Source organism: Hippichthys cyanospilos, chromosome 17, assembly GCF_059441005.1.
Source record: "Hippichthys cyanospilos isolate Australia breed blue-spotted pipefish chromosome 17, RoL_Hcya_1.0, whole genome shotgun sequence".
Classification (NCBI taxonomy): Eukaryota; Metazoa; Chordata; class Actinopteri; order Syngnathiformes; family Syngnathidae; genus Hippichthys; species Hippichthys cyanospilos.
Genome location: NC_142385.1, coordinates 14,832,107 through 14,845,610, shown reverse-complemented (window position 1 = coordinate 14,845,610; position 13,504 = coordinate 14,832,107). Strand labels below are relative to the sequence as shown.

General features: G+C 43.4%; 1 protein-coding gene and 1 long non-coding RNA gene across 2 annotated transcripts in view; one reads left to right on the top strand and one right to left on the bottom strand.

Annotated features, from left to right (window-relative positions):
• The window catches only part of myo1d (myosin 1D), a 36,342-nt gene that overhangs the window by 21,418 nt on the left and 1,420 nt on the right, over positions 1–13,504 (bottom strand). Inside the window, exons 2-13 of the mRNA XM_088438773.1 lie at positions 5,987–6,195; positions 5,118–5,211; positions 4,895–5,060; positions 4,777–4,830; positions 4,592–4,687; positions 4,067–4,183; positions 3,794–3,997; positions 3,564–3,709; positions 3,124–3,238; positions 2,784–2,954; positions 638–708; positions 194–268 (exon numbers count right to left, since the gene is read on the bottom strand). Coding sequence (XP_088294899.1) covers positions 194–268; positions 638–708; positions 2,784–2,954; positions 3,124–3,238; positions 3,564–3,709; positions 3,794–3,997; positions 4,067–4,183; positions 4,592–4,687; positions 4,777–4,830; positions 4,895–5,060; positions 5,118–5,211; positions 5,987–6,195 — 1,518 coding nt within the window. The remainder of the gene's footprint in view (positions 1–193; positions 269–637; positions 709–2,783; positions 2,955–3,123; positions 3,239–3,563; positions 3,710–3,793; positions 3,998–4,066; positions 4,184–4,591; positions 4,688–4,776; positions 4,831–4,894; positions 5,061–5,117; positions 5,212–5,986; positions 6,196–13,504) is intronic.
• Positions 260–2,912, top strand: LOC148409908 (uncharacterized). Its single transcript, XR_015868360.1, has 3 exons — positions 260–294; positions 1,755–1,823; positions 2,354–2,912. It is a non-coding gene; the product is annotated as an uncharacterized LOC148409908 (long non-coding RNA).

Here is a 13,504-nt window from a genome sequence, read left to right as displayed (position 1 = left end):
GAAACCTAAACATGTTCACATGCAATGTGAGTTAATACGGGCCTGAGATAAAACCTGATTTCCAATTTGAATCAATTGCATTCAGAACAAGTTTCCATTTTAGGAAGCGTAACCTTTAAGTGTGTCTTGTGGCATTTAGCGAAGGAACAGAGAAATTATGGAAAGAAAAAAAAAAAAGCAGCGTGTCTCACACCTGTTGTAGAGGAGCCTCTTGAAGTCCTGGAACAAAGTGTCTTTGTTCTTGTCGATGAAACCCACCACCGAGTAGCTGCGGCGAGGCAAGCGGAGAGGCAGGTAAGAAGCGCAAACATCATTTCTACGACTTAATCCTATTAAGTGAGTCCGACTGAGCGATAGCAGGCCCGCTCTGGCGACGCTAAGTAGCTCAGGGATCAATCAAGCCCCCCCCCCCCCCCCCCCCCCCCCCCCCCCAATCCACCCCCATTGGGTGCGAGAGGAGACTCTTAACCCGCGCAAATGGGCTGGAGGCGAGCGTGTTAAGAGGGTTTAGCATGTGTGATTGATACATTCGAACGGTGTCCAAAGGTTTTAAGGATTCTCATCGCGCAATGACGATGTCATTTAAAAGTGTGTGGCGTGGATGGCACCACGCGCGTGAATAGAAGGGAACACTTACACCACATCTCCAGCATAGTGTCGGATGCGGAAGTCTCGGTCAAACTCCAAACCCTTGTCGGTCGGGGAGAGCTGCGCAAAGGCAACAGACATGGTGGGTTATTTATTATTGGCGTGAAAATAGATAGGAAATATTTGAGTAAGCACGAAGGTCAAGTAATATTGCATTTATTTTTGCATTGAGCAGAAAAAAAGTGCAAAAACTTTTAGCACGATACTTTGACCTCCAGTGAGAAAACATTTGAATTTTCTTTCATTCACTGCCATTGACGAGTAAATTCGTCGTTTATGTTCTTCAGCAGGGAAAGCTGAGAGCGTTTGGTGCTACTCCACTAAAAAGTTCAAACTTGGAAACAATTTTACTGACGCACAATCACCAGTAGATGGCATCGACGTCCCCAGTTACATATAAGACGCAGCACAATATCTTGTGGGTCTTGAACATGTCAACTGAGTAGCAGGTGAATTGAATCGAAAATTGTGAGCAATTCACACACAGTAGCTATAAGCCTTATAAAATGATGTCACTATCCAGTTCTTCCGAGGCCATTAATGCACACACAAGTGCTAAAGTTGCGCTGAACTATACAGAAGAGCAACTCGTGCGACGCGAGTGCAAAAACGGCGACACCGATTCGCCGCTCCAGCGGAGCAGAAAGCGGCCGACTCGGCTGAAGCCCGCGAGGAGAGCCGAGTCTTTCAAACGGGGGCACGAGATCGCCGGGGAGGGAGCTGGACGGCGGAGTGATGGGAAGAGACAGCGTGCGGAGGAAAAAAAACATGAATGTGCAAATGGAGGTGTGATGGCTGGATGCAGGCCAGTTGGAGAGGAAATACGATGGGTTGCATGAATGAAAATTGGATATTGTGTATTAAACTGACATCAAATTTTTTTTTTCTCTGAGGCTTGTGATATTTGAGTAAAAATGGCACATAAGTACAACAATAAAGGTCCAAAAAATGGTTACAATGATATGATTACTATGATATCCAGTGACACTGATCCTGCTTCGCCAAAGTGAAAGTGAAACTGGAATAAACAAGGCTGGTGTGAAAACCCTGAAGGTAACACGCTAACACTGACTTGGCACCTGTTATGTGTTTCACCCAATGTGTAGGCGTGATGGCGTGTAAAGAGAGAAAGTGTTACGACAAGGTCAGATTAATGAGCACAGGAGGAAAAAAAGGTGGGTGGAAATCAACGCCGAACAAAGAGGACTTCCTGATGACATTAGGAGTAAATCGCATAATAAATTTGCCATCCTGAATGCAGCAAATGATGATTTTTTTTTTCAGCTGAGGATTGTGAAATGTAATTTATTTGCCTCTTAGTGCTCAAGGATGCAGAAATCACTTGTGCCCCTTGAGTGGTGTTACGCAACAAGCTCAAGTGGACTAAAATGTACAATACATCCAATGTGAATAGGAAGTGCTGGTGCCATACTGGTGCCATACACATTCTAAATACGAGCGCTCGCAGTGTCGAGGAGAAAGCGCGCGAAACAGAGAAGTACAAAAAAAAAAAACAACCAACTGTGAGGTACATGACAGCTACAAATATAACACTAAAAAGAATTTCCTCAAAGAACCAGTTTTTTTACCTCAAGTTTTACTTTTTATGATCAACTGCAATTTTTAAGAAGGATGATTAATTTTGGAACAAAAAACCCCAACATTACTAAAGGCTTTATTTTAACGTTGAATGCTGTCTTTGTAGATGACCTTCGTGACAAGCAGATGTTTACCAAGCACATCATCTGCACTGCATCCACCCTCCCATTGGCTCAGATTGACGTCATCCAACAGGACCTCGTTTTCTCCCTATCAATTGCTGCCCCCTTGCGTCCACTCGGAAGAAAGTCAAGAGCTGCGGTTTTTTTTTTATACGTCAGCTAAATTGTGACCAACATTTAGAAACTAATTAAATTAAATTCAGCGGTTCTCAATTAAGTGCTTTCACGTACCCAAGAAGGTGTGTGAAGGAACGTCAGGGGGTACATGAGGGCATTTTAATTCCCTGACAATTTTTTTTTTCAAATTAAGAGTTAATTAATTGGAACATGGAGCAACCTATCGCTAAAATGAGTTAAAGAGAATTTGAAGTTTACAAACTTTTGACTAGATTTAGAGGAACTGAAACCGAGTACCTTGCGGCTGGTGTAGTGTGCGTGCTTGGCCAGCTGGCCGTTGAGTCCCTCCAGGAAGAGCTCGTCAGTGACTTTTCCCACGTTCATGCAAGCTTCGTCCAGCACGGAGATGATCCCCTTGTGCTGCTGCTCCACCAGGTCAACGATGATCTGATTATTGAAGTAGTCGATCTGAAAGACGGCGCGAAATAAAACATGTTAGCAAAAATGTCTGGATCAGCGTCGCTCAAATGCTTTTTTTTTTTTAAATGGAAAATTCCAATGTCCTTTTCAAATGAAAAGCAAATTAATTGGAACACGACATTGTGTAACAGTGACCCCTTTGCAAAACTAAACGTACGTGTTTCCAGGGGATCCCCTCTCGCTGGTACTCCTCCTGCTCCTGCTTCAAGACCAGCTGGATGAAGAGCTGCTGCAGTTTCTCGTTGCAATAGTTGATGCAGAACTGCTCAAAACTGACACGAGCAAAATAATACATTTTGTTCAAACGCATTGTTTATTTTGATCTTCTAATAACTCATTCTCCTTTCAGAACGTATCTCATTCACTGCCATTGACGGCTATAGACGTCAAAGATACATTTTACTGGCCTGGCAATAAAGTTAGTTTCTTTTGTGAAAAAAAATTAAGACATAAAGCGGACATTTTTTGTCTGGCTTTAAAAGAAAAATATCAAGAAAGAGGTACTTGGCTGAAAAACTGTTTTACATAAAAAAGAGCTAGCATATTAATTGCCATTAACAGCTATATGAACCATATAGCAGTGATTCAAAACCGGACCTGTTGTTCTGGAAGATCTCAAAGCCGTAGATGTCCAGAACCCCGATGACCGTGTTCTTCCCGTGTACCCTGGCGTCGTAGTTTTTCACCTCAATGATGTCGTTGATGCGGCCCACAATCCAACAGAAGAGGCGCTCATACATGGCCTGATGATGATGATGACAATAAACAGGTGAACAGAGTTAAAAAAAAATAAAATCAAAAAATTGGGCGGGTCATGGCGAGCTCACCTTGGCCAGGGCCTCGCGGCCGTAGCCGGCCTCTTGCGCCGTGTGCTGCTTCTCGATGACGTCGCGGCCCGTGGCCACCGTGCGGAAGAGCAGAGCCTTCTCCAGGTTGTCCCGGTTGGTGGACAGCAGCTCGGCCATCACCGCCACCAGCTTGGCGGTCTCGATCAAGGTCACGTCGCCGTCCACGCCGAAGGTCAAATTCCCCTGGGGGACGACGTTTCATTCGTCGGGGCATCTTGCGCGGGAGTCAAACGTCGGGACGGGGATCGTTACCAGGTGCAAGATGGCGGCCAGGATCTTGTACACCGTCAGGACTTCGTCCCCCGAGAAGCCGATCACTTTCATGGCGTCGGCCACGGCTTTGAAATCGCCACCGTCGTTGATGCACGACTGCCGAAAGAGATGCTTCGCGATTAAAACTAAGAAGGAGCGCGATTATCTCCTAGGCTGCCGTTGACGGCTATTGACGTCAAAGATTTAATTTTATTGGCCTTTAGATTACTTTTATTGGCCTGACAAAAAAAAAATTTCTTTCATTTTGCAACCTAACGTTTTTTTGGAAAGGGGTAAATAAGCAAAACCGGGGTCAAAATGAGCCAGGAATATTATTTTTCTGAGGAGGGAAAATAAGCTTTATTATTTAGCAGGATTACATACACAAAATAAGTTTCTGAAATCTTTGACTACTGGCTAAAATATATTTTTTTTTAATTAGGATTGCACATTTCAGACATGTTTCAAGGAATATGAGCTTGAGGTTTGTTATTTTTATCATATAATTACAGTCTAGCGGGTTACCTTTAGCTGTCCACCCACTCTGATGTAGCTGTAGCTTTTGGGGTCTCTTTGGATGTGCAGAGAACGAAGCAGAGCATCGGGGGCTCCTCTCAGGAGCTTTTCCAAAACAACACACAAAAATTTACTGAAAGCGACACACTATCAAGAGTAAAACAATTCATGGCGTGAAAAACACACACATTTACCTGATAGAAAGAGTGAAAGCTCCTCTCTCCGTCTTGCTGAAAAATCACTCTTGACTGGAAAGAAAAACGAAGAGCAGAGTAAATCATTTGGTTAGGCGCACATTGGAGATGTCCTTACCTTCTCAAGCAGGTAGTTGTTGATGTGGCCGCCGATGGGGTCGCCCTTGAAGTCGAAGTTGATGTCCATATACTTGCCGAAACGGCTGGAGTTGTCGTTGCGGTTGGTTTTGGCGTTGCCGAAGGCCTCCAGGACGCAGTTGGATTTCAGCAGCATGTTCTTCACCCTGAGGAGGGGGACACCGTAAGCCCGCTTGCCACGCGTCGGCTCGCTTTCCGCTCACCTCTCCACCTCGGCCCGCTGGTTGGGGTTGGTGATCGCCGCGATGTACTGCATGATGTACTTGCTAGCTTCCGTCTTTCCGGCCCCGCTTTCCCCTGGAAAAAAAAAATAAAATAAGCAATGTGGCTAACTTGTGGCACTTTCATTCAATTGGAACAGCATATTCAACAGATGGCTCACCGTAACTATAAAAATGGGATTTTCCAGTCAAAGTCCAGAGTGTCTACATTATATTAGAGTCTATAATTTCAGTTTATTTGGCTGCCAAATGGAAGGAGCAGATCTCAGGAAGTGAGGTGTAGTTGTCTCTTTTGACCACCGGGTGTCACTTAATCCCCATTGTGGTCAGCAAGTATTTGTTCTTGGATATGTTTCGTTTGTACTGAGTTTTACAGAAATTCATTAGAGCTTGAAACTCTCAATTCTGACTTCAAAATGGAAAATTCTAACCATGAAAACTGAAAGTTTTGAAAATGTACTGAAAGTCAAAAATGTACTTTTAGTCTTAAATCCATACTTCAAATTCAGAATTCTGATTATAAAATGATAATTCTGAGAAAAAAGTCATAATCCATACTTTAGAGAGAATCCCTTTAAAGACAATTCTGACAATAAAGCCAGAATTCTGACAAAAGTAGTCCATTTTCACACAAAAGATTCTCAGAATTCTGACTGTACTCTCAGAATTTTGAGAATTAAGAGAATTCTGACTTGAAAATCGGACTTCTTAATTTTTTAGTCAGAATTCTGACTCAAATGAAAGAATTCGGGGATAAGTTCAAGGTGCACCCCACCTCAAAACACCAGGTGACCCTTGACCGATGAAAATAAAAGTCTCGAAAATGGCTGGGTTAATCATTGTCCCGTTACCTGAGATAACAATACAGGTGTCTTTGTTTCGCCTCTTCATGGCTTTGTAAGCGGCGTCAGCGATAGCGAAGAGGTGCGGCGGCCTCTCGTACAGCTCGCGCCCTTTGTACTGCTCCACCACGTCCCGGCCGTAAATGTTCATGGAGCGGTAAGGGTTGACCGAGACCACCACTTCGCCAATGTAACTGTAGATTTTCCCCTTCTCAAACCTGAAGACCAGAAAACAAGTCCAGGAACACAATTAAGATATCTTGAAATAACCATCGTGAGGGCTACCCATGTACAGTGCGTAGCCAAAGAGATTTTCGACGTCTATAACCGTCAATGGTAGCAAATGAGTTAAAATGTGGAAATGTTCGTGGGTGTGGCCTTTTTAACACATGTTGCATTGGATAATTGAAGTCTGGGCACCCTGACCCCATTATCAAAAGGTAAGTAAATGGAATAAAAAGTTAATTTATAACGAACTTTCATGTCGGTCCAACTCCAACCAGGAAGTTCATGCAGCAAAGGCTCTGAAGTCGTTGGAATTTTTGGCGTGGTTGGCATATCTGCCACGCAGTTTTGAAGGTCAAGGTTCAAAACCTGGCTGCGGCACAACAGCGTGGAATTTGCGGGTAGTGGCTCTTAAAGGCGACCTCAACCCCAGACTTTTCTCGAACGCTAATTTGCATTAAGCGCCCTACTTGTCTACACACTCCATTCTGATTGATATTTCATTTGTGTAATTTGACTTTAGCAGCAAAATCAAGGTATTTTCATTCATCTCAGGAGGTGGCCATTTTGTCTGTTGCTGTCAAGCGAGCATTACATAAAAAAAAGCTCAGGCGTTCACAAGCTCAGCCCTGATTGGTCGCTAACCAACAGTTATAAAATTTTCATTCAACAGAAAGTGGCAAAAAAATCTCACATGGACGCATTTGAGAACTGCTGCTCTAGTTCATGGTCTAACCCCGCCTCTCATCCAAAGTTAACTGGGAAAGGCTCCACCCACTACCCTTATAGCGATAACTAGCTTCAAAACATCTCTCCAAAAAGGCTGCTGGATCTTCCATCAATTAGAGGAAAAGTTCTTTGTCCCTTTGTTTCCATCCTTTCCTCACCCCGCACCAGCCCGCCAATTGACCTCCTTCCGTTTCCTTCCTTTTCCCCTCCCAAAAAAAAAAAAAAAAAAGCAACGGATCCCATCTGGTCAGCAGAGAAGAAGAAGAATGGCCTCTTTCTTCACTGCTGCCTAACGTCTGCTACCTCCTGACAAATAGGCCGGGCGCAGCGGGCGACATTTCGGAGACGTCCTCACGGGGACGTGTGAAGTCGGTCAGGTCCTGGCGGCAGCGCCTAGCTAACATTCGCAGGATGCTACAACACCTCGGCGGCAGAACCAGAACGAGAGCATTGTTCCGCTAAGCTAACACGCGTCTCCATTCAAAGCTCCATTGTGTCTTGGCTTGTCGCCGCCACCAGGAGGCTGCCGTGCGCCCGTTCCATTGTTCAAGCATCAATCGGAGGTCTTTGTCTGAAAACGGACCCTCACCGTGCCTCCACGTGGGTCCACCCATGTACCATGTAGCATACATGAGATCCACTTAGCCCATTTTGTTCAGAGGAACAATATTGCTAGTGTCTATCACGAGAGCTGCTCTTTTTTTGGGGGAGAACTTTGAAACAGGCCGCCATATGGCTGATCACTTGCTGAGTTGAGTAAACAGCCCGCCTCTTTGAAGTTAACTGTTTTGATTATTGATATTGTTGAGTGTGGAAAGAAGAAGGCCATCAAAGGCGACTAATGGAGATGGCAAGAAGGCTCTTCAATAACTTTAGAAGCCGTTTAACACTGAACTTTGTCTTCTTGTGTAGGAGATGGAAGAGGGAGGGAGAGCGGTGAGAAAATGTCATAAATGGCTTGCGCTCCTCCCAGCCGTTGACCATAAAAAAGATCCACCCAGACTAAACTGCGTGGTGTGGTTGTGTGTGTGTGTGCGTGTGGATCTTTCTATCTTTGTGAAGAACCACCATTTTTTTCGACACTCCTGAGAGAAAAAAAAGAATTCAATACAGGAGCGCTGTTCTGAAAAAGACAACAGAATTTGGGATGTTCTCATGGAAAATTTAAAGCGCTCCTATTTCCATGATATGATTAAAAAACGGTGCTGGGCCAGCTCTAATCTTTTATCTCTGTCTCTTTGTAAATTGAAAATGGAGCAGAAGGATCAGTCATCACTTTATCTCTGTTCACACCCAACATATTTTTTTGTACAGACTCTGGGAAGAGAAAAGGGACCTTCCCAGTTCCCAAAAAGAACTGTGCAACTACTTCTTGATACGTTTTTGGAATAGAGACTACAATAATACTCTTTATTGATTTTTTTTTTTTAAATCAGTCTCTACCTATGGATGAGTAAACTCATCCATTACGTTTTACAGCGTGGAAGAATGTTTGATGCTAATCCATGTGGTCTGTCACGATCAAATCAAGGAGATGGTCTATTCTTTCATTTGGTGTGAATCTAACCATTGATAGCAGTCCTAGAGTTAATTGTCGGCCCGTGTTGGCGTGCGTTCATCTCACGCGAGTAGCTACGGTTTCAACTTCAGGGTCATGTCAGGCATTATAAAGCGCACGCAGATAATCTGCGTGTGTTCCACTTCATCACAGTGGCTCTTGTTTGGACTCCGAGGGGCTTATCCTCATCTCCGCCCACCCGCAGCGGATGCCGCCGGAGTGGCACGTGATAACTGTCAAATCTCCAGCTGCGCTCCAACACGGAATTCTTCCAAGCTGGTGGAAACGGGAGCTGGGTGTAAACCGATCTGATCGAAGACCCGCCCAGAACACAATAAGCAGCTTCGGTATGACAATGATCTTCAGAGGAAGAACGCAAAGGGCGTGGAGACAGAAGAAGGGTGATGTCGACAATGATGCGGGAAAAAAAACGAAATTGATGCTTGCAGGGAGAAGCAATGACTCATGGAGATATATTTGAGGAAAAGACCACAGATCACAATCAAGCGCCAGAAAGGCTCAGTGGAATAAATTGAATAATGATTACACGCTCCCTGAGAAGGAAGAGAGTGTGTGGGTGCTGAGTCAGCACCTAACCCCCCCCCCCCCCCCAGACACACAACTTCACGATGACATCATTTCAAGAACAACAAGTGTCGCATCAGCATAGTGAGTCCCTCCATTTACAAGCATCAAAAAAGAAAATACAAGAAAAGATTTGGTGCAACACCCTATTTTCTAAACTTGTGACTATAAATCCACGATGTATTTTAACAATTAAAAGACATTTACTTTTATTTTTGTCGGTTTATGCGAAGAATCTGAACTTTAAAAAAAAGTTTTAGTTTCCGCCCCTTTATTTCACAAAATCAAACTGACAGAATATAAAATGAACTAACAATTGTTTTATTGAAAAGTAGAGAAATCAAAAAATATTATCTGTTGAGATGCTGGAATTTCGGAGGTTTGGACAATTTTAGGTCTGTTATTGATGAATCTATTGTTAAAAATAGTTATTGAATAGCTTAATTGTTGCACCGCTGCTGTCTGTATGTTCTATCAAATTGTTGTACATACTATTTACGTCTGTAGAGGACCTAAAGCGGTGTGAAGGTCCTTTAGAGGGTACATGAGATTTTTAAAGGCCTTCTACAGTCATACGAATATTAATTTAATGCTTTGTAACGCCATGACAGGAACATTAATTTCCTTTTCAAATTAAAAGCAAATTAGCTGGAAGATGAATCAACTTATTGCTGAGTTGTGTTAAAGTGACTCCCTTGCAAAAAGTTGTATGCTTTTATTTTGTTAAGTATTGATGCATGTTTAATGACAACAGTTTCCCGCCAGACAAGCCAGAAATGAAACAAATAAATAAATTACAGCGGATGGCACAGCGCTCGCTTTTCAAGACTTTTTTTTTTCCATCCAAAAATGTGTTGGGGTAGTTAAGAGGAACCACCGACTTAAAAAGTATTTCAAAAACCAAAATTTAGGCGCTTGGGAGTCCATCGTAAACCTCCTCATGACAAAAGTGACATAACAGAAGCCAGTTAAAGTAGCGTACGATTTTTTTTCCCCTCCCACACGAGTGAGACGTCTGCGCGAGCTGCTCTACTTATTTGGGGCGGGAGGTTTGGGTTGGGGGCGCTGCAGAATAACACAACAAGCGCACGGCGAGTGTTTACGTAAGAACGGTAATGTGGTTCCGATTACGCGGGCTCGTATGGAAATTCTTGCGGCGAGACCGGACGATGGCGGGCCCGCCGGGCAAGAATCCGCCTGTTGTCGAGGAGAGGCAGGAAATCTCCAGTCGGGCCCGGACTGAGCTCCGAAACGACATCCTGACTTTATCGGGCCGGTTGTGTGATTGGCGACCCGTAAAAAAGGGCGCCGGTCCATTGAGGGTTTTAATGGCGAGGAGGCCCAAAAGAGAATGTCAACAAGGCTGCTGTCGTTGATAAGACTGGTACAAAAGGGCAAACCCTGCCTGTGTCGCACGCCCACTTTGCTTGCTTTTAGACTGGACCAGGAAAGGCAAAGCACGTCCTGGACTTTGTCCAAGCCATACGTCTGGTCCCCCTTTTATGTCTACGCAAACAAGAGCTAGAGAAAAATGTTGCTTTTCTTTCCCCCTCGGAGCCAATCGCGATTATTAGTAGACAAGGGGGTTGATAGCTGGTACTTGGGATCAATATTCATTTTCAGTCAAAGTAAAAAATAATAAATCTGTATACATAAGACAAACTGCTGATTAGAAGACTGTAAAAAATAAAAAAGATTAGCGGAAAAGGTAGATAAAGGAAGATTTTAAATGTTGTGTCATAATGTGGGCATGCCAAGGAAGGATTATTAGAGCTTTTTTTTTTTCCGTAACCAAAAGTATCGACTGGCTGGTATCGGTGACTGCCTTGAGTATTCAATACCAGGGATAGACAGATTATGGGCGCTTATTTGGCATTTTTATTCATGACGGCATCGACATTTTGAAAATTTGATGGTCGATAACAGAGCACTTTAACACGTAATTATTTATTTCAATTTTAAGTTAACTTTTTAGATTTTACTAACCATGGGAACGCGCTGCATCTTTTATTATTTTAAATAGCAAACATCAGTTATTTTGAAGAATAAAAAGATTTACTGTTGAAAACTAAGGCGCGTTTTTGTTTCACTTTTTATTTTACTGTTTCATAGTATTTCATTATCATAATAGCTTTATTTTTATTTTATTATTATGACTATTTGATTTTTCTTCAAACTTTTAATACTAATAATATAAAAATAATCTGGACACTCAAAGACAACTCTTAAGCAGATGGTGTTCAATAAACATATGCTTAGTTTTCATCAAGTTTACAGTTGATTTTTTTTTTTTTTTTGACACCAATATTCCAAACTTTTACATCGGCTCCAAATATCGGTTATCAGCCTCCTTGACCATTACTAATTGAAAAAATGTGTATCTGTCCATCTCTATTCGATACCTAAAAATAAGGCCGGTATCGGCTTGATACCGATACCTGGTATCGATACTCGCGAAGCTCCAGTTACTTTCAAGTAACTGTTAAGGAAAAAAAGAAAAACAAAGGAGTCCAAACTTTTGAGCGAGTTCAAATGGGAGTTTGCACAAGAGCGCGTCATGCCAAAGCACATCAAAAAAGTAGCCAACCCCCGCCTGCGTCACATGACTCCTTTGATGACTTTGTGCGGATTGAGGATGCAAGAGGAAGGTGGTCCTTAAAACAGTGAGAGGAAACTCTTGAAACATGAGGAGCAAAAAGGTCGGGAGGAAATGCCGGCTTTCGCTTTCTTTCCTGTCCCCTTCAAAAGCTCTCCTCGGTTCAAAGGTCAAATCACTCCATGAGGGCACGAGGCTCATAAAATGTCATTCGACTGGAAGAGCAAGTGAGAGTATGTTGTGGAAACCTCAGTGGCTGGTTGGTGGAGTAGACCTGTGCCAGACTGGCCCCGCCCCCTTCCCGGGACTTCCTGTGAGACTAAAACAAACAGCCGATCCTGTAATTATTTGCTTTGCAGGCCGCTGCCTTATAAAGACATTGGGAGCGATGTCCAATCGGGAAAGAGAAAACCTTATCCCGCCAGGCCATCTGTCCCAAAGGAGCGGGCACAGCTACGCCCTTACAAGCTCTTTTTCTTTTTCCGACGCAGCATGGCGGGCGTGGAATGACGGGAAAGTTATTCGGAGCTCGCAGTCTCCCAATTGAGGCTTGGGTGTCAACCAAAGCTCGTCTCCGGGCCCATATCCTGTCTGGATTGTCGCCAGACCTGAACGCGGCATAAAACTCAGCCATACCCTCCGGGTGCCTCACGCACATGCTGGGAATACTGGGGGACGGGGGGGTAATAATGGCAAATAGCAATCTGCACACGCCATCTCCGGACTGAGCCGAGGGAGAAAACAAGCAGACGGAACCTGGCAAGAGGCGGAGAAATGAGGCCCAGCGTTGGCCTGCTAGTCGTCTGGCTACTGTGCACCCCGCCTGGGAAAACACTGTCAAAACGCGGTTCCCGCTAGACGCCCGTTAATAGTAGACCATCATGTCTTGGATTCTAACGATGCACTCAAAGTTAAGATTTGATACAAATCTCGATGAGCTGACACATAGTTCAATAAATGACCTGATTTGGTTTCAATTAACAAATTAACTCATTCAATGCCAAGGACGTATTTTTACGTCTTAAGGAGCCTGTAACATGAAAAGTGAACTTTTTGCAGGTTTTAACTGCGTTCCGGTGTTGATTTCTCACCGTAAACACTCCCAATGTATTATTTTACTTCATTGATGCATTTCTAAGCATTCCTTGCTTATTGTGCGCTCTCTTAACGGCCCCGCCCGTGCAGATTAAAAAGGGTTGAAGTGCCCTTATGACGACAGAAGCAAGACAGGAGCAATTAGTGCCCCCTCAACACCACCCCCTACTGCCTGTGCAAGAGAAAATACAAGCCGACCTTATTCGCGTCTTTTAGTTTGGTTTTGGCTCCGGAGCTGAGGAGGAGGATTTTGCACCGAGTCGGCCAAGTAAACAGCAAACGTTCATTTATTAGCTACAATGTTTATTGCAGAAAATGGTGAAGTGGGAGCAAACAGCCGGACAATCAACGTCAGTAGTAAATAATTCACCCGTGGGCGTTAACATATATTATTTGTATTTTTCATCCTTCATTCAAAATTAGACATTTCAAACTGAAATGTAGAAAACAAATTCAGTTCATGCTTTTGGTCCGTAACTTGCTAGTGTAAGCTAATGTTTTATTGATCTACAACAAATCAGTCTACTTTCGTGGAGGAGGACAGAGGTCCAAAAACATTTCACAAATTCAAATTTTGAAGCTTTGGACAATTAAAATAAATAAAAAGTCAACTTTATTACTCAAAATTCATTGTTAATTAATTGCTCATGAATTGCTGTACCTATAATATGTACACACACGGTTCAAAATAGAAGGGACAGATGAGTATCGATACCAATTGGGCTTATTTTAAAGTGTC